Below are 21296 nucleotides of genomic sequence, written 5' to 3'. Positions count from 1 at the left end.
TCAACCCATAGAGAGGGATACAAGAGTTTTTTTTTTTTTACTTGTGATCGCAACATCATTCAATATGTCATAATCATGGCATATACATAACTCAGGTTTTCTGCCTCTTTCAAAACTGACAGTCAGGTCAGTCGTTACAGCAGTTCAGCCCATCAGGAGACGAAGAGAGGAGGTAAAATGAATCAGTTTGGGCTTTATTCATAAAACTCTGAAGGTATCTGAGTGAAGGTTACCTAAAGTGCAGTGGGGCTCTACCGCTGGTTTCGTTTGAGGGCCTTAACCAAGGACTCGAGGGATAAGCGGAGCATTTAAGTCAGTGTGTGTGCGTGTATGTGCATGCATGTGGAAGCATTTTTCTGGGCTAGCGTATCCATGCGTGTGCTAGTGTGTGCACACTAGGGCAGGATCAGTGGAGTAAATCCACACTTGAAAGAGTAGCTCAATCAAGCTCTCCCACCCATCTCTCTCTGCCTCCCTCTGTCTCCCTCAACTCCCCGATGTTCCCCTGCTCCAGGTTCACAGAGAGTTGAAAGGTTCACAGGAACGAGGTGCAAACGAGCGCTACGGCGGGGCAAAGAGGAATAAGCGTGCACCTTTAAAACTACCTGTCAGTGCTCGTATTCCAACTGTCAATCAATCTCTTAGTAAGGAGCAGTCATGGACAGGGCGTTACACATCAGTCAATATTTGCTCTGCTAACATGTCAACCAATGAAACGCTGATGATGGATTTCGACACAGACAAAACGGATTTGCAACACACTCATACGAGTCTGTATCAGTAACCCATTGTTGGTCCTACAACTTTCTGAAAACAAAGCCAAAGTGTAATAAGTGTATATTGCTGTTATAAAACAAACAACCGTTAAAATTAAGTACAACTTTCATGATCAAATAAAACATTACTGCATAACAATATTCTATATACAATTCAGTCATCACAGAAATAAACTCTAAAGTTCTCACTGTTATGTCACTGTGAGTTTAGCTGAACTGGTTGAGTTTTTCCCTGCCAGATATCATGGCTACTTATGCCACTTGAGTCAATTATAAGATTATTTAAAAGCAAAATGCTCATTATGTAGCTTTTACCTTCCATTTATTACCAGGTTTGCAGACAAAACAACTTTTACTTTATCATACTATGCTCCCTCTTGGTTTCACTCGCTGACAACTAAAGCCTGTTCCTTAAAAGTGAATAAAAAGCATGACCTCATTTTGTTTCCCGTGCGAATTAATAAAGGCGATTATACGGTGCCAAATGTGGAGAAGATGCCCTTCATTAGAACAGTGCGTACCCAGCGTACTTTAATCCAATTTTGTTTAGCATGATAAAGGGCATTACTGTCAGCCGGCTCTACTGCCCACCCACTCATGACGTCCGCATGATAATGGACATGAAGAAAATGTAGTGCCCTCGGGGTTCCATGGGTAGATAATTCACAAACCCAACATTCAGGGACGGGTCAACTTGACGCTTTTTCTGCCATATTTAAACTATGTCACTTCTATTGACATTCAATTAGTCATGCCCTGGGTCAGTGACAGGCCATTATGGTAGTGTGCATTAAGAGCTGGATTCCTGAAAGCAGAATCGAAGGACGTTTTCACAACAAAACCTTAAGTTAGTTTAATTCTCTAAACAATAAGAAATTTGTTCAAATGAAAATATAAATGAAAATATACTTTTGAGTAATTGCCTTCAACGTTTGGACTGTACAAATAAAGACCACCGAGACAAATGTGCCTTTGAAATTATTACATCATAAAACAAGGCAGGAACATTGTATTCCTCAAGAATCAAATTATTTATGGGTTCGTTTGATGGGCACAGAAAAGACATTATCCGTCTAATGGAAGGATCTTTTCATTACATATAAATGAACAAAGATGCCTTGGCTTGAAGGAAAATGGCCTTTGGTGGTCTGCAACGGATCATTAATTAGTTCTATAAAACTCTTATTTGAATTAAGGGTAGAGTGGAACTTTTTATGGGCAAAATTTCATTAGTGTCTCTAAAGAGCTGGGAGCTTTTCTTGTGTTTGAGGAATAAAAGTGGAGAGCGTCTTCTTAACCTACAACAAGGTTCAGGTACTGAATCTCCAGACAATCTTTAATGCTCTTGTTGGGCTGTGAAATGCACAGAGATTTCCAGACGAGTCAGGACGCTATTTTTGTGGCACTCCATTCAGATGAGTGTTAGCTGCAGCAAGCTGTCATTGGCTTAAATGGACGCCAAAAGCGGTTTTGTTGTGTGCGTGTGTGTGTGCGTGTGTGTGTGTGTGTGTTCACAGTGACTCATTCTGCATCAGTCTTTAGAACATTGTCGCATCCAGAGAGCTTCATCCTCAAATTTTGTGTATGAGCACACACATCTGCGTGCATGTGTAAGCAACATCCTTTGTGTGTACATACAGGCTGTGGAGATCTGAAACACTCCTGCACTCAGAATCATAACAAGTGGGTAAAGAAGTGACAGGCAGGCTGAGCAGAGACAAGCAATCCTTAAACACGAGGACGTGAACTGAAGTGCTTTCCGCATTGTCAGGCTGGGCTAAGGCCTGGATGAGAAAGACAAAGAGGAACTCTCATACTAGACAGACGAGCACAACATGAATGCACCTTTTGTGTCAGATCTCACATTCGCAGTTCAGGGGAACAAAAAGTTAGGGTTCAAAGCTGTAGATTTAGCCACATCAAAGTTGGCATGTTGGGGGATTCAGACTGAACTCTTACAATGTCATAAATGTGCTTTCGTTCCACAGTTTCATTGATTCTAATCTTTGTGTATTTGTTTATTATTAAAGGGGGTTTATTTCTTGGAGGTGTCACTTGCTCAAGGTTGCAAAAAGCATCATTATTCTGCTCATGAAACAACACAGGCCGATAAATAGAACTGCCGTGCAGCTATATGTAGGGTAAACATCATCCGTGGTGCATTTATTTCTCCCACAGACATGGAAGCATTTAGAGGATGGAGTGCATGAAGGAAGGCAGCTTTGCAGCATCACAATTCTAGTGACACCACACCCCTTGTTTAACCTTGCGTGCCTTGGCATCGGCTGGTCTCATTTCCGCAGACCACCCAGGCCTGTGCATTTCCACCCGATGGCAAATCTGGGCCTTCAGCTGCCCCGCCCACCTGGTCACCACAGTTGACAGGAAAAAACACACACCACGTGCCAAAACACTGACAGTAGCTATCACCAGTGGCACAGTGTACAGGAAGCTGGGGCAGAAGGGGAAGCTGAGAGGAAATGTGACAGTCACAGGAGGTGGGTGCAGCTAGCTATGTTTTTCCACCCCAGTGGGGGTGAAGTCAACCTGTTCTCCTGGTCTATATGTGGGAGTAAACAGGATGCTAACAGTGGGATTGAGGAGCTGTGCCATACGTAGCCCCATTATCCTGTTGTTCACACGAAAATAGCTGAACATGGAAAGGCTGGTCTCAGCATTAAAGCACCTAATTCCATGTTAAGCCATGTCCTCCATAGCAACTGCCTTGGAAACTATACATGTAGAGACAATTAAATATCCCATTAGGCCATAAGGTGCTACTGTTGCATGTGTAATGTATGTATATGAGCATGTGTATGGTATAAACTCACAGCAGGTACGAGGAGCTTCTTGACCTCCTCCACTGCTCTCCTCATCTTGAGCTCAGCTCTGGCCTGTGTGTCCTCCACTGTGATCAGGACGTGAAGGTCTTCATTTAGGTGTTCCCAGTTCGGCTTTCCTCTGTTCTGCTCCTCCTGGAAAGAGAGAGGAAGAGCAAGAGTTGATGGTGAGTAACAGTGTGGGTGTGCTGGAGCAGCCGTACAGTAACATAGCATAAAGAAAAGAAGCGCAGGCGAGCGGCGGTAATACACAGAGGAAGGCCGGGCCCTTCTCTTCTCTACCTGAAGAGAAGCAGGATGACAGGAGAGGCCCTTTAGTCAGCTATTTAGCTTTAACTTTGAAAGGACACCTTCTTTAATAGATCCCTCGCTTCACAAAGACAAAGTCGACAGCTAGCCCTGCAGCAATTAATATCAGTCAAAGATAGATGAATGGAGGGATCACAGAGATGTGGATGGGGATTTTAAACCACACCAATGTAACAGGTATAAATGAATGGAAAGAGCTTGGAAAAGGGTAAGAGAGAATGGGAAGGGTTCAGAGAGCTGCAGGATTGTGTGTAAAGGTACACCGAGTTGTATTTGTGTGGACAATACAGCCCAAGTAACAATGGCTCACTGAGGGAGTTGTTTTTCCCCCTGAAAAGGCAGCACCGAAGCACTCACACAAGGCCAAATTGTAGCACTAGGGCTAACTCAAAGGCAAAATGGGTTGTATTGAAAACATCACTGTTCAATGGCCTTTATACATGGTTAAAATGCAATATTTCGAACGGGGGAGGCTGGGTTTGGGAAATGGTGCACAGAAGGGCTGTCAAAATTGGCCGATGATATTTGATTTTTCATTCCAAACAAATGCATTGCTTCAAACCGCTTAAATATTATGTCAATAAGAGGGCAAACCGATACAGTGATGCATTTATTTCAACATGTTTTTTGGTGGGGTAACATTCATCAGGCCCTGCTCAGCTCTGTGCATATTTTTGAGATGTACTGGATTTCTAGTGCTGGAATTCTGGGTTAGCTGTAGCTTCACAGCTTGCATACAACATTAAAGTACCACAAATATACCATGTAATGACCAAAATCCCAAGTATTTCCAAACAGGGTTGGGAAGTAATATAGTATTCCTGGGTGTGAGAAAATAGCAATGGTGCTCGTTTGATTACTATCATAAGAAAATTATAAAAAATATAAAAACTATGCATAATCACTGCCTTAGGAATGTTTGTCCACCATCATTGTCGTGTGGTTGAAGATGCTAAAGTGAAGTTCAGAAAATAATATTTCTAAAGCAACCTTTCAAAAAAGACTTAAGTCTTCGAAGCGATCATAATTGTGCATCATGTGACAGGTACTCCTTAGTGGGGAAAATTTGAAAAAAAAACAGATTGCGAGTGCAAGCCAGTTAGCAGTGTATTTGTTAATGTTGTAAACATTTGATCTTCCATTTCTGATGTTCAGAGAGATAAACTTAGAAAAAGAATTGTAGCTAAAAATAATTATGGTTGTTTTAACAATATCAGAGTAGAGTCACTAAGAGTGCTCTAAAAAGCTTTTCGAGGTTGTACCACACGTCACGGTGCAATCATGAAAGTCAGCGGTTTGAAAGCTGACTACGTCTGTCTGAGTTGAGGTCTAAGTTAACTGTAAAAAAAAAGAAAAAAAAAAGACCTAACCTCAGATTCTCTGTTGTGTGACACCACGTTAAAACAGGATTACAGTGTTACAATGTAATTACTTGACTGATTTTCTGAAAATGAAAATTGGGAACATCCACTCGATTGTAGCTGAATGTCTCTATATCAGAGTTGGGATTTCCTTTTCCAAAGGAGGTCAGCGACTCAAGCAGTCAACTGCATCCCAGGTTTCTCCCCTCCTGCTGTTGGTGCAGGTTTTTACAGATTGTTGACGAACACCGTGTCGTTTACCCCCACCTGCACAAACCACCTCAACTTCAGAGGAGTGCTCATTTGAGAGTAGTTGGCCACTGTGAGGGTGTCTAATTACAAACAATGCATTGCAGTGCTTTACAGGGGGTCCACCTGACATGATTTCGGAACACTCAGCGAGCACAACAAAGTGAGAAGGGGCTCAAACGCACACACACAAACACACAAAGCTTAGAGCCTAAGCGGAGTGCCACCCACCTGCTTTCTACTCCAGAGAGCTGTTGCCATGGCACTGCTCTTTACAACACACACACACAAGTTCAATATTCCACTCTCGTTTTCCCCTTTTCCACACAGGGGGGGGGCCTCGTTTCAGCAGTCATCCCATTATTTCACCATGGCTGTTTGCTTATGGCCTATTAAGGGACATGGGGACTGGAAGGTGACTCAGCATTTTCTATGAATGGACGGACAGACAGACCATGAAGGCTGACTCTGCATGCAGGGCACTCTATGAGAGCATGCGATAAAATCACACTGACAGATTGTTACTTGAAGCAACGTTATGCAGCTATTGTACCTTAAAATGAAATGACACCTTAAAATCCTTTTGATGGTACATTGACTTGTAATAATAGGGATAATGGGGCCTCTTTCATTCCCACTCTGCACCCTGAATGCCTGTTCTTGCACTATGTATGTTTCTTGAGCTGGTACGAACTGTGATAAGTGACAGTCAGTGGCTTCAACTGCTGAAATCAGGCCCAACGAGTTTTAGAGTAACGACTAACTGTAGATCAGTGAAAAAATACTTGCATGGACTCTGAGTGCATTACCACCTGTGGCTCTAGGGGACGCTGTTGCTCAGGGAATGAGTGTAGCTTTAAGTTGGGCCCAGAAATATTAGTCAACCGCATGTCTGTTCGGCCCAGCAGATTCTGATTTGGTTAAATTGTCAAAGAGACCTTGGAAAAGAGGAGTAAATGCACGCACATAAATACACACATGCACGCACACGCTCCGGCATGACTGCCTGTGAACAAGGTCACTGTGTGCCCTCTGAGAGAAAGTGACAGCATGACAAAGAGGAGGGAGGGTGGAATCAGGATGGGAGGGTGACGAAAGAGAGGAGGTGAGCGCCAGAGGCAACACTGGGATGGCCTTTGAAGAGAACGTCCACGCTGGCTGACATCAAATGCCGTGGCAATAACCACATAACAGAGAGTAATCTGTTTTGGTGAAAGTATGTAGCATGAAAAAAATAGCACAAATACTGCATCTAGAAACAACATCTGAGAATAGAATCAGAGGGGAAAGACGGCTCGTCGGTAATGTTGCCTAACTTCCGTCATCTGTAGAACACCTGTTTGCCTCCCGGCTTTCACGCCCTGAAGCTTGAGTCCAATAAACTTTAAGACCGCCATTCTTAACATGGATGACACCACACTCAAAAAGGTTACAAAAATAGATGACCCTCATTTTCTTCTGACCCTCCCATACCCTTTTAGATTGCACTTAAAAAAAATGAGTGGCAGTTCAATCCGGCTGTTTATACGTTCATGTTACTTTTTGTTATTGATCCTGTTGGTGCCATCATTTCACCAGTCCCAATCCACAAGGAAGTCAGCATACAGGATCAGGTATACCCCTGAAGCTCAAAGGGATTTATTGCAAGGACACATAACAGGGAGCACATTTGCAGACGCAGAGCTTTCAATCCTTGGTGTTGTGGCTGAAGGTCAGTCCCGCTTAATAAACCAGCCTGCTGCTTCAATGGGATTTTGGATTATGTGGTGCTACAATTTTGTCCTGGCAGTGTTGCACTTTAACACTCATAAATGAAACTATTTGCACTGTTTCAACCCTGCCTCTCCTGGACTCCTTTGATTCAAAAGGACGTTCCCAACTGGGGTCGATGCAACCTAGGCTAAATGCCAGCAGAGCAAACAGGTGCAGCTGCAGGAGCATGGAAGGACAAGAGAGGACAAGTGTGAGTGTAGAGGAGGACCAACCAGCACTGATTAAGAAATGTGATAGAAAATATGAAAAAGATGAGATAATGTAAGATAATCTTATATTAGCAGCAGAGGGGATACAAAAAATTGGCAAGCACCAGTATGAATCATTAAAAAAAAAAAATCTAAACTGATCAGACTTTCCAAGACAGAAAGGGGGGAGAGCAGGGAAGACATGTAGCAAAGAGCCGGATGGAATCATGGCCAATGCAGGGTTACTCAAGACTTGGCAAACATGGGTGAGCTACTGGGTTCCCTGAGAAAATGCTTTTAGGAATGGAAATAAAGCATTACTTAAGCGTGATGATTTTAGTCAACTGACAGCATTGGCTTAGATTACTTTGATGAAATATAAGACTACATAAAAGGTGAGCTCTACATCTGAAAAGAGAAACTATGGGCAACAGTAGGCAATTCCAAAAAGTTGTATAAAAGGGGAAAATCTGTTTTCTATTATGTTACATTGTATTTTTACACTGCCATATTGTAAATGTAGTCATTTTCTGGCATGTGGGGGGGGGGGGCAGGTTTGTCAAACCCTGATGAAGACCTAGAGTCAATACGCATTGATCTGTTTGTCTGCAAAGATGCTTAAAAAAAATATATATATATATATATTATTTCACCTGAAGACAGAGTGACAGTTTCCTTTCCATGCCAGCCTGCGTTACTCAATATGCAGGGAGACTTCTGGGATCTTGTTTTTGTACGTCTACCTGTCTCACTAAAGAGCACCTGTCGGATCAGCCACAGACATGCAGCCTCCTTTCTCCTTTGTAAACAGGTCCCTGAAATGTCAGGGTTTTTAGTTCTGTGTTGGAAAAAGGAACCACATTACAGCACACCCCAACAGGAGTAATTATAGCACCAATAAACCACACTGCAAGGGTTGCTACACCTCTTGCTATTTACCACCCTGAATGTCCTGAACCATCAAATTCTCCTATTGCCCTCCCAAGCCACTTCCAGCCAATAACCCTGAGGCACCAAAAGAATCACCTGGACGCTTCTCTGCTTTTCTCATCAGCCTAATGGCTGCCTGTAAATTCTTAATAAAAGAAGAAACAGGCTTTTACTTGTGCTGGGTCAAGTAATTTGAAATAAAGAGATGAGGAAAAAAGGTCAGCGTTAACTTTAACAAGTGGGCTTGCGTGCTGCAGTGCCAACGGGCCAATCAAGTTGAAAATATTGACTGCCAGTGTCACAGGCTGCCAGTTCTTAAGCAATAAAACGTGGGAGATGTGGTGTTGCACTGTCTATTGGCTGGCAGAGGTTGAACAGAGCAGGCGCCAGAGGCCTATGCTGTTCAGCCAGTGACTGTGCTGATACCACAAATTTAGGTATAATGTATCGGGACAATCAGAAAGGAAAAAAAAGAAAGTGCAAGTCTGAAAGGACATTTAGTTTGGCTTAAACTAAAACAGCTGTCTATGCTGCTTTCTGTAATCTTACACTGTCTGGTAGCCAAAATAGAATCAAGGAATTGTGTTTGCAGACAGGAGGGAGATGCCTATTCCATTTGTGCAGTGGTCGATATAACGTACCTGTAATTTAATTGCTGTTGTTGCTGCGGTTGTTTCGCATTAATCATGACTGTAAAACTGAAAACCAGGGAGACTAAAGCTGCCACATTAGATGAAAGTTTGATTGGAATAAGGCTCCAGAAGGAGTCTCTTTCCTGTCCAACTGCTGAAACAATAATCATCAAAAAAAGGACAGAACTTGCAAGCTTCATCCCCGGGGGCTGCATCTGAAAAGTGCTGTAGACTTTACAACACAACATGGAGAAAAAAACCCCCACAAGAGATAGGAAGGGCTGAGTTAAGTGGCATCATAAACACCTTTAAAGGGAAAGCTCTCGATGGAATTAGTGTGTGATCCATCCTGTTTGACAATTGTGTCAAAAAAAAAAGTAGATGTCCAAAGGTCTCTATCCGCAGAAGTCCCAGGAATGTACTTGCACTTACTCAGTAACTCTCACCTTACATTTAGTCTTGTTTGCTCAGAGTGTGATGTGTAGTCTGGGGACAGGATATTATCCTGCGTTAGTCTCTCTTGTCTCCTCCTATTTGAGTTGAACATTATGGCCGCGCCCATACACATACACAGGTGGGTTCTGTGATTTGACCAGGTTCATACAGTGATTAGGAATTCCATCTCAATAAATAGGTTAGAAATACGAGTTATTGTAAACTTCTACTGGTTAATATCCATTAACTTGTTAAAATTAAGAACTTAGCTTGTTTTTTAAAATATATATTTCCCATTGTTTGAGCACTGACAGTTTTTTTCACTGCAATAAACGTTAGAGTCGATAATCTTTTTGGCCAATACTATGACAATGTCATGTCAACGACAAGACTAAAATGTATAAAAAAATACAAACTACACTCGTAGTTGACAATGAAAAGATGAAATGACACCGTGTTCTTTAAAAAAAAAAAAAAAAAAAGCCTTTTCGATTGTCGGGAGAGACGCCCTGCGGCTACAAATCACCGGGAGGAAAAGAACAAACCTGAAGACACCTTAAAGCACATGACAGAGGAAGTCAAGTTAAGATGTTAAATGTTACGTTTAACAACATGTAAAGCCAACTACTATAGGCTGTGGTGCAACATTATCTAATAGCAAGAGTGGGATCATGTTTCTTTGCTTGCAGATGGAGACTGTCAGTAGGGCAAGTCACATTTCATGAATGGATCGGTGGCAGCTAAATCTACTGGTAATTATTTTGTTTGCAAATACGTTTACATTTCATATTTTCTTCACAAATTTATGTTCGGTACTATAATCTAAATGGTAATTTAAACCCTAACAGTTACTGCACAACACAATAAAAAACAAAAATAAGACCTATAAAGTACAGAATAAAAATCCACCTTTCTGACAGTGCTGACAAACCTGAACGACATTATGCAGGATTTATTTCAGGACTGTTGTACAAGGTTTGTTTCTATTGTGAAGGGTTTTCTTTTTTCCCGTTCCTTTCTGATTTACTCATAAGAGAAAGCTTGCATTGGATCTGTAAGGGTTGTTGCATCTTTCCAAATTTAAATGTTAAAAGCGGTTGAATGAAATATTATTTAAAAAGAGTAAATGCTCGTTTTTGGCCAAGACTAAAACTAGACTAAAATATTTAGTCAATTATAAACTACGACTAATACTAACATGGACTTTTTAATGTCTAAGACTTAAGACTAAATGTAAAATTAGCTGAAAGAGATGAAAGTTTTCCTGTGACAGTACTATAGTGAGACCGAGTTCAAAGTTTACATGCAACTACAGATGAGATGGACAGTGTTTTAGTCCCCAATATGACCAGGAAACATAGAATTAAAGAAACCATCAACAAGAAAATAGCTTGTATGACAGAGATTAACAAAGGAAAGGCTAACATAAAAAATTAAGGGATATCAGGACAGTGGCTGCAGGATTGAACAGAACTTTTGAGCAAAGTTAAATGACCGCAGCCAAAATAATGTCCATACAAATTACTATGGGATACAATCAAACTAGATTTGTATTGTTGTTTCAGTGCCGGTATGTGTACAATATGAGCTGTAATATATATGATAAAAACAATGCAAATCTCAGTGTGAGTATTTTCTACTTGATCTGCTTTTATTCTCTTTGCCATTGTTCTTCCTTTTATTTAGCCTCTTTCACTGTCCCCCAGTCACTGCTCCGCTCTCTCCCACTGCGTAGCTCCAGTGAGCTGACTCCCCGTCAGGCAGTGCAGCCCAGGAGGGAGCAACTAGCTGAATTATTGAGAGCATAAAAACGCTGCAGCTAATGGATCCTGAATAAACACACCGGCTAAGCTGCTGCCGCGGCTTCCTGACTGCCACAGGGCATCAAGCTGAAAATTCCGAGGCTGAGGATACAGAGGCTGGAGGCTACGGCTGAGGCTGAGGCTTTGTCTGGATCTGAGCCACAGCTATGACACACGGGAGCCATCCAAAAGCATTTGGGGTACAACGAGCTAACCTTACAGTGATTTATGTTATTGAGTGTGGAGACAGAAAGGAAAAATAAATAGGAAGTAATTGGGTGTCTTTTTCATTAGCTTTTCCCCAGGTATACCTAGCGTTACAGTAGATATATAAACCAGTGCTTGGTAAGAGATGGGAAGGTAGCAAGGAAAGAAAATGGAATTTTAAATGGAGGACAATTCTAGTCAAGCCTCATTTAGAGAACACAATCAATTAACTTCATACATGTGAACAGAAAAGCATGTAAGCTGTTTTTAAAATGTTCCCATTTATTTCATTCCTTCCACGAATAGCTCATGTTTGTTTTGGTCAATGTTCAACTGAAATGTGCAGGGCCTTTGAAGGGTCACATGACATAGCGTCACACAGGTAAACAAGCAGTCACATGCCATCAAGTTTTAACTTAGTGAGAAATTATAAAGGTATTCATATATTGATTTAATGAGCTATAGAGAACCTCTACAATGTGTGTGTGAGCTGGTTCGTACAGGCTTGAGTGTGTTCACTCCCATTAACTACTTCTGGATCTAATTCCAAAGAAAGAACCATGGCAGAACGTCTTAATCATGTTCTGTAATAATGAACACACTCAGAGGGAAATGAGAAGAGATAGAAATTAAAATACGAGTAGAGGAGCCATAAAAGAGAAAGGGGGAAGAAAACGTTGGCCCTGCAGCAAACTGGAGCTTCTAAGCTTATGACTCAGCTGAAAAAATGTGTATGACTGTGTGTGAGTGAGAGAGTGTGTAGAGAAGGTGATTCCCATTCTGAGAGGGATGAAATACACTTTTTCTGACTTATGTAAATAGCTCCACTTTCCTGGCAAATCTGGGCAACCGGGAGGTACGGACATGGCAATACAAAAATAAAACGACAAAAAGAAAATTTAACTCCAAAGAGGTTTCACTCATTGAGGAAAAGATAAGCAGAAAAACAGGCAAAGCATGACTGAAGCCCATGAGCAAAACAGGCATGGATGCTTGAAATAAAAAACTAAATTTGCTGTCAACAAAAATCAACAAATCTGATCTGACACAATCTGGAACAGCTCTGGGATGCAAGTTGCTGCTGTTTTCAAAAGTTTAGGTTTTCATCACTACACTGTCTGCTCTGGCTGATTGAAAATTTGATATGTAAGACTGAAATATGCCATGAGTCAACTTTGTAGGCTTGAAAGACAACTGCTGTACAAGACAGACTCATCCAGATTATTTTACAGTCAGTCTGTAAGCCGGAAATTTCTAATGCGGACTGACAACGTTTTGTGTAAACACACATTTTGCATGTAAAATAATGCAAAAAAAACCTTTGGTCACGGGATACGTATACACACATATTATCCTTTTATGACTCCAACGTCAGATCAGTGGGTCCAGAAATAGAGGTAGCCCCTGGCCTTGGCCGTCTTACTTAGCACTGCCCTCTGTACTTTCCCCTGCACAGCGTTTTGCAAATGGCCCTATCAGATGTCAGAATGTAGCCAGTTGGCATGTGTCTTCCTCGTGTTTCTACAGGGCTACTGGTGTGTTTCTGTGCGACAGCCCTGTCCCCTCCCAGTTTCACATTGTTGTGCAATATTTCAAGACAGGTGATAAATCTATGTGTGGAATGAAAAAAGTGGGCTTAGTGTGTGCTGGTTTGTTCAAATAAATAAAGGTTTTATTTATTTTACTTGTGTGAATGTAATCTAGAGAGTGACATTGTCATAAAGAGATAAAACAGAGAGCACTCTGCCACGCCGTAGAGCTTACCTTTTTCTTGTCTCTCATGGAGCTCTTGCCTCGCACCATGATTTTGCATCCCGTCTCTGCTTCCAACTGTTTGGCTGTGAGACCCCGAGGGCCAAGGATTCTCCCCACGAAATTATACTGTGGATACAGAGAAACAAACCAGTGAGTCAAGAGGTGAATACAGAGTGTAAGAGATTTAGACATTATAACTCCCTTTATGTCAGTACATTGAATTCAACTATTGCAGTTCCATCTTGAACTTGACCATGGGTTAGTGTGTGTGTGTGTATATATATGTGTATATATATATATATATATATATATATATATATATATATATATATATATATATATATATATATATATATATATATATATATACACACATACATACACACACATACATACACACACTAGTACTAAGTATATAGATAGGCCCACACACTGGAATGTGGATACCTGACCTGAGCCATCAGGGCCTATTGGGACAAAAATGTTTAAATGATATTCAGGTAATGTCAGTCATGTTGGCTGTGCTGACTTCTTACACACATAATAATAATAATAACCATGCGCTTGATAGACAGTGGAACACACTCAGTCGGATACAAAGGAGATGTTGGGGTCGGGCTGGACTCAATAAGTTCTTTGTTTTATACGGGTTTGGACGGAACAATACTGCCCCAGTCATACTATTACAGATACATAAATGTACCACATCAGCAAATATGACTCTAATTAGGCTTAATGAAATGAACTTAGTAAAAAAAAATCATGACTTGGACGGATCTTTTCATTTGCAGCTTGTGGTTGTGAGCAAAGCCCTGCATGGTAGCTAATGCTAGCTAATATTAGCAGTCTGTAGAAATCAGGCTGAAAATCCCCCAAAGAATTGGCAGATCAGTGCCTTCTATCGTCCATTTCACAACCCTCCTGCAACACTGCTAAACAATTTGATGCTTTTATTCTCCTCATCATGGAGATAGCAACACTGGAAAGAATATGTGAGTTTATAAATTATCAAGGAAGAGCAGTGTTCATATGATACACAGACTTCCCAATAGATTAATGTTTTTTTTTTTCTTTCCGCCTGACTTGCTTTCCAAGCACATGCAACACTGGGATTGGCTTGTATATACTTTAGCATCCCCACTTGATTTCAGAAAAATAAAATTAATTAGCATGAATTAATCTGGGTGGGAATAGTGGGGAGGGGTAAAGGGTGGTGGGGGATGGAGGGGGTGTAGAGGGGAGTTGAGTTGTGAGGTGAGTTAGTTTGCTTGACACAATTTTCTTATCAAGGCCTCCTTTCACTGGTGAGTGGCTTGGGAGCTTTGTACCAAAAGGAAACATATTTACCGACATAATCCTCTCCACTTGAAACCAGCTTCCAACTAGATAAAGGGAAAATGTGTTGAAATAATCCAACACAATTTTCAGCCAAAATAAAAACGGAAGAGTGTGGTAAACAAAACACCCATGTTTAAACAGGGACTGGTGCAGAGCATGATGGGTAAGAGATCTCTGCTGCTATTAAAAATGGGATATTTATTACTCAAGCTAAATTTCCAAACCTGAAATATTCAAATGCTCACTGGCACGGAAAAATGCTTTTCCTTGACGACAAGAGGCACAACGGTTTGTCTCTTGAGCTGCTGCAATGAGCCGTGACACCCCTGCATTCAATTCTTAAACGCAGTGAAATCAGCTTAAGCACTCCACCGCACCAATGCTCCGGCAAAGTCCAAAAAGCCATCAGAGAAGTCACATTTAATTACAGAGAGATTACAAATTTAACGCAAAATTTGTGTATTTTCCCCTAAATGTAAACACCAGTGAGGACAGTCTAAAACTCCAAGCTGTTGTTTCCCCTTGTCCCTGCTGCTGAGCTTTGCCTGCATCCGAAGCCTGTCAGGAAAGACGCACCCTGTGGCTGGAGAGATGCAGATGATCGTAGCATGCAGCTATACGGGATTCCCGCATGTGTTTCTATGTCACAAGGCAACTGTTTGGTTCACTTTAATCAAGAAAACTGGTCCAGGGGATAGTTTGTGAGTGTGTGTGCCTGCAGAAGGATGCATGGGCACCTGTCCTCGGAGGTCAGCCACCAAAGATGCATGCTGGCCTGCCTCTGACACACACACCCATATACACAACACAGACACACACACACACACACACACACACACACACACAGCCCCAAGGAGCACAGGAGAGGGCTGTCTGTCTGCATCACAGTGCTGCTGCAGACATGGGTGAACCCCGAGCTCAGGGCTTTAAAGCGACGCTGTGGTACTCCTACACAACACACACGAACACACACAGCCTCTAGCCTTTAGAACAGAGACTACAGTGACAACTTCCAGGGTGTTGTTATTCAGCTTTCCTGCTCGCAACTGCAGTACCACACTTGAAAAAATGCTTGCTGTCATACACAAAATTTACACCTGCAAGGTTTAAAAAGTTACTATATTTATTTATAGGGTTTTTTCTGCAGATGGGACATGTGACAGTTCCTTGCAGGCTTCATGTATCCTCCATCAGTCCAAATCCCATCAGAATTACAGAACATGAATATATTAAATACACACAATAGGTGTATTACAAAGCAAGCCCCAGATGTCAAAAAGGATAGAGACAGGGGAAAAGAGTACATGCGATCTAAAATCTGAGGTGGTTGCTTGAGTGATACAGAAAGAGCATTTAATATTTTATTCTCTGGCCTTCTCTCGCCGTGTTGCTAATACCACTCTCCCTCCGACAGTGGTAAGTAAGTATTCTCTGTAGACATGAATATGCTGATGACAAATGCACTTGACAGTGAGCAGGGGCCTGATGGAAGAGAGCTAAGCGAAGTTGAGAGAGAAAGGGTTAGAGAGAGGATGACACAGGAGCCCGCCCACCCCCTCAGTGCGAGAGCTTGTGGGTGTGGAGGCTGGTGAACCACTGTCAGATGTGTTTTTTTAAATGATGACACAGGCATGTGCACACACACATGGGGGCAGGGGCCATGGCAAGGAGCAGGCGCCGTGTCTGACCAAGCAGTCACCGCAAGTTTTACTCACACACAAATGACTCCAGGAAATTGAATCCTCAACACGCATCAAATTACCGAGCTTCAAGCATCTCACGTCAATCTTGAGAGGTAACAAGAAACAACACTGCCTCCTGCTATCAACCCATTAAGACCTAAGGCGCAGAATAAAAACGCACTCTAAAACCTAAGCTTTGTTTGAAAGCAACCACCAAAAACCTGAGGGTTTTCTGAAGAGCCGACAGAATTGCACAAATTTATGAAAGATACTATTTGATAGCTTAAACATTTGCTCCTGAAATACTTCACCTACCGGCTGAGCCTTGGTCAGCACGTTCTACGGCACATCGCCCGTGTCTGAATCTTCTTCTTTTCATTGTTTTCGTAAATTAAACACTGCTGTAATCCTCTTCAATATCACTACCCTCTCTTAGATCCTCAGCCATTTTCTGATGTGCAACTTTACTGCAGGCTGAGAGCACTATCAAACAAACTCAATTTCCGATAATACATCTCGTGTTTCCCACAAGTATTTCAGCAAATCAAGATTTAGACATGTGTGTATCCGGCTCTAAAAGGAGACGCATGCAACCATGGCAAACAGTCTTGAAAAGGTATATACACGCGTATGTTGCATCCAGTGTAAATGGGTTAAAACGCTGCAACTCAAAGTCTACGGTAGATATGAAGACAAAATCATCTTCGTGAAGGAATAAAGCTCTATCTCTCTCTCTGCTCCCTGACTTCCAGCTCTGTACTTTGGGTTTGACATTCTTCTAATGGATGTTGATGTGCTCTTAGAACAGGCGGCCTCCATTTTAAGCCACTGGAATGTAGAGACAATGGGGGAGCCAAGTGGGTGAGTTATTAGGGGGGTGAAGAGCCATCGAGCCTGCCAGGAACTCAGACCACAGTACAGCCAGAGGAGCAGGATGCACACAGTGCCCTTTCCGCCAAATACACGAACCTTTCTTCACCTTCTCTTGCTAAACTATCTAACCACCTCTCCACCTACTCGAGTTTTCAACCTCTATACGGTATTCTGCTGTTGCATCAACTCCACCGGCTCCCCAGACCAAGTCTGTAAATAACATCATGTCCAGGAGCCAAAGCTTTGCACTGTCACTGCTGACTGAGAAATTCATTCAAATTTTACAGGCTTTTGACAATTAAAAATCAAAAACAAAGTGTCACAGTAAAATTGTGATAATTATCATTAAGAGTTCTAGTTTTCCCTTTGGCACCTGATTGCTCATGACTGATGAGAGAACAACAAGCTATTCAGGAGTTGAAAAAATTAAATAATGTCATATCCTAGTATAAAGTATGTATTATCAATGTGCAAAACTTAGGAGAAGGTTGAAAACCGTTGTGGTGGAACTACAACACACCAATGAGCAGGACAAATATAGAAACACCATCAGCACTTCCACTAGGTCGCTGTGAATTCTGCGGACAATGACCTGCTCTATTCACATGTCAGCTCTATTGAATATTACACAGACTTTGTGTTAGAGAGCCGTCAGTGTAAAGTACATTTAATGTCCAGTTCAACTAATTTGGACATTTGTGTTCACACAAATACCTCCTCCGGGTGATGTCTGCAAAAGTCCAGGGTGGAAGTGAATGTGTGAAAGCAGCTTTTGTCTCTTATACAGAACAACCTCCGTCTGGGTAACAAACTGCTGCTCCACCTCTTTGCTAACAGAGCAGACATAGGCTGCTTTCAGACATGCACTGAACTCTTGACTGTCCTCTACAGACAAAAAGTCGCCAGATTTGTCCTTGGGGGGCTTTTTTGAAATCCATTAACCAGGTCAGAAAAGAAAACTTCACAAATATATTTTGAAACAGCAATGGCGAATGACATAAGTCGCAACAGCAGGCTAACCAACTCACGTGGATGTAGTGCTGGACTGTGGCTAACAAAAAAAATAAGTATGCTTAACAGCTACGTTTAATCAAACACTGTCAACACCAGTGTTTTTGCGAACTTTTGTGTTTGTGTTTTGCTAAAGGTGGCCGGGCTCTTTCCCACACCTCTGATTCAATTTAGTTTTATCTCTGTTTTCCTAAAAAACATTCCAACAATATTGAGAAACACACAGGAAATATACAAACTGTTTCTGACAGAGAGACAAGATGTGCACACACTTACACATATACACAAAGCCCCCTTCAGGACAAGGGCTTACACTGCCATTAAAGGGTCTTTGTTTAGCTCCAGTTATCACTTCTCCACAGGCAGGTTTTGTTGTGAACATATCTACGTCTACGACACTGTCTTTGAGTGCGAGTGTGTTTGTGTGTGAAACCACAATACATGGGAGTGAACTCTTGCAGACACCCCCGGCACCCAGAGCCGATTGTCGTGTGGTTTTGCGTGCACGTGCCTTGTGGTTTGTTTTTGTGAGAACCGACTGCAGTTCCACCGACAATGCTCAGAGGAGAAGAACAATTGTGGCTTTGGTGGCGTTTTGTTTGTGGTGGTGGGGAGACAGGAAATGAGATCATGCTCTCTGGCTGTATGCACACAGGGCTTATCAAAGAGGGGCCAGGCCAAGAGGAGAATACCAATCACTTATTAGCCAGCCTCACTGGAAACGAGGAACAGTGTATTTGGTGCAATTTATCAAAGCAAGGTGGATTCTGTGGTTACACCAGGCACTGTCATCTTTTTCCTGCACTCAGACTTCACCCATATTTTCACTGTTGAGCTCACTTTATTGTAACTAGGGACAGTACCATTAATCCATTCATAAATTCTGGAAACAGAGCAGGCATCCTTGTAGCCTGATCTCTCTTCAACCTACACATACAGTCAGCAGCTCCCAGTAGCATTTGCACACTGGAAGGAGAGGATGGAAGGAATATGGGAATAAGGAGAACACAGGTGTATAGCCCAGAGTGGTTAATATGCTTGATCTACAGGGGGGCTAGAGGTGAAGAGGCTGGAGCAAAGAAGGGGTGAAAATTAGGCTTAGATTCCAATGATGACATCGCTGCCTCCTAGGCCCACAGACTTCAAAGCCCTCTATTCAGCACATCCAGCATTTAGCGCCTAATCCATGGCTCCTTTGATAATTCTGTTTGGGTTTATTTTGGGGTTGCAGGCAGGGTGGAAATTCAGAAGAGTGGAGACAGAGAGATGGAGAACGACTGATGCCAGCTGGAAGTCTGGAAGACGTGATTGAAGGAGGCACAGGGCAAAGTTTAGACGTCTAGATAAGCTAGAGCTGCATAGAGAAAATGGACGAGCAGGAAAACGTTAAATAAAGTTTCCCCCTCGGTGTTCCTCTTGAGCCTTAGTTAATCATCCTAAATCAACAGGAGACTGCCTTTTTGACAAAGAGGTGGAATAACGTTAGCAATGCCCTGCTACCTTATCCGCGAGTCTATCATTAAGAGAGGAAGGGAAACAGTATCCAATTTAGCTTGGTCACGTCTGGCCAGCACTCAATCCTTTAATAGAGCATTGCACTGAAGTCACACTTGCATCATCTGATCAGCCATCAGCTATTTCATTCATGAGTCATCGTCTTTACCCAATACATCAGATGACTGGTGAACAGCTGACTGGTAAAAATCTAATCAAAGTTGAGTGTACAGGGCAGCTTCTACAAACTGAAGGGTGTCACTATTATTCAGCTGTCTCCTCTCTGTATATATCAACAAGTATACCGACATAAAAGACTCTTCCCTCTGATATGATATTCTGATATTAGAGGTCTCCTAACAATAAAATACAACTTTTGGAAATAAGCTGCTTGAACAAACAACCTATAGTATTGTCTTTTTAGAGATAGACAACCTCATATAAACTAAAGTACAGAAGCTTTTGGTATTGTTGACTCTGCTGAGATCCAATGTTAATACGTGTTTGCACATATATCAGAGTTTTGTATACCATAGTGTTTTTGCTAGGGGATTAGTTCTTTCAGCAGGGAACTTTGTTGTTTAACTATTTGTAATAAATAGCCAACTAGATGAGGCAAGTGTCTCCTATTAAAAAAAGAGATTTCAGGAGAGTGCACACATCAACTTTGATAGTAAAATCACCTACTTGTGACATCTTTTTATAAACCTGATAGAAGAGAGAGTGGATTATTAATGGCACTATTTAAAACACTGATGATGGTCTAAAAACTGCACACAGATACTATATTAGCTGACACCATGTACTTGGTGCAGCCTTTTCATCACTGTGTGCTCAACCTGCTTCCTTTGTCCTTCATTCTCCATTTTCTCCTCTGCCCCTCTCAGTTTAAAGACATCGGGGACAGACGGGTATCACAAGCAGACATCCACTTACAGCGCGCAAGCACGATTTGGTAATATGCAAGCAACCATTGGCATAAGCTCAGTTATGAATGCTTACCAGTTTACACTGTTGCCCTTTGTCATGTTAACTGACTACAACAAATAGTCCTCTCTGTTTAAATGATCATTGTAATTACCCCCCCATCAAATAGCCAACTAGAGAACCATCCGTTCATCAAATTATCATCATCATCACGCATGGCTAGCTAGCAAGAGATATCAAAATCCTGCGCTCTGCCGCTCTAACGGGGAGGTGAGGTGTGGGAGGTACATTTCCAGGACTAGTAATGACTTAGGGGGTCAGAAGGATATCAGGAGCTGGCATGATAAGTGATGACACCCTCATGGGAACAAGCTTAATGACTGTCGCTGTGGCTGCCTCGGCCTGGCAATTTTACTGCAGTGAAAAAGAAAGGTCCAGGAAACATCCAGTCTGCTCAAACCACCAGAGCCCTTTCTTTGGTAATCTCGCATTTTTGTGCCTTGCAGTAGAAGTGAAGTATCATGGCCATAAAGCAACATTTTCCACCCTCTCTAAAATATAACACATATGCACACAGAAGAATACGCGCACACAAGCACACACAGCATGGCTGCTGCAAAAATATCTTTATCACGGTGGGATGTATATAAAGGAAACTCCATTGAATAATAATTGTAAAGAGTAAAGAATTAAACACTTTTTTAAGTCTACATT

The 21296-nt window shown here is 41.9% G+C and overlaps 1 protein-coding gene across 11 annotated transcripts in view; it reads right to left on the bottom strand.

Annotated features, from left to right (window-relative positions):
* Window positions 1–21296, bottom strand: part of qkia (QKI, KH domain containing, RNA binding a) — a 79389-nt gene that overhangs the window by 27332 nt on the left and 30761 nt on the right. For all 11 annotated transcript variants that reach the window (XM_034577212.1, XM_034577211.1, XM_034577215.1 and 8 more), the window contains exons 3-4: window positions 13267–13383; window positions 3608–3751 (exon numbers count right to left, since the gene is read on the bottom strand). In XM_034577212.1, the coding sequence (XP_034433103.1) occupies window positions 3608–3751; window positions 13267–13383 (261 nt within the window). The remainder of the gene's footprint in view (window positions 1–3607; window positions 3752–13266; window positions 13384–21296) is intronic.

This window comes from Hippoglossus hippoglossus, chromosome 22 (genome assembly GCF_009819705.1).
Source record: "Hippoglossus hippoglossus isolate fHipHip1 chromosome 22, fHipHip1.pri, whole genome shotgun sequence".
Taxonomy (NCBI): domain Eukaryota; kingdom Metazoa; phylum Chordata; class Actinopteri; order Pleuronectiformes; family Pleuronectidae; genus Hippoglossus; species Hippoglossus hippoglossus.
Note: the sequence above shows the minus strand (reverse complement) of the source record. Positions and strands in the feature narration are given on the sequence as shown.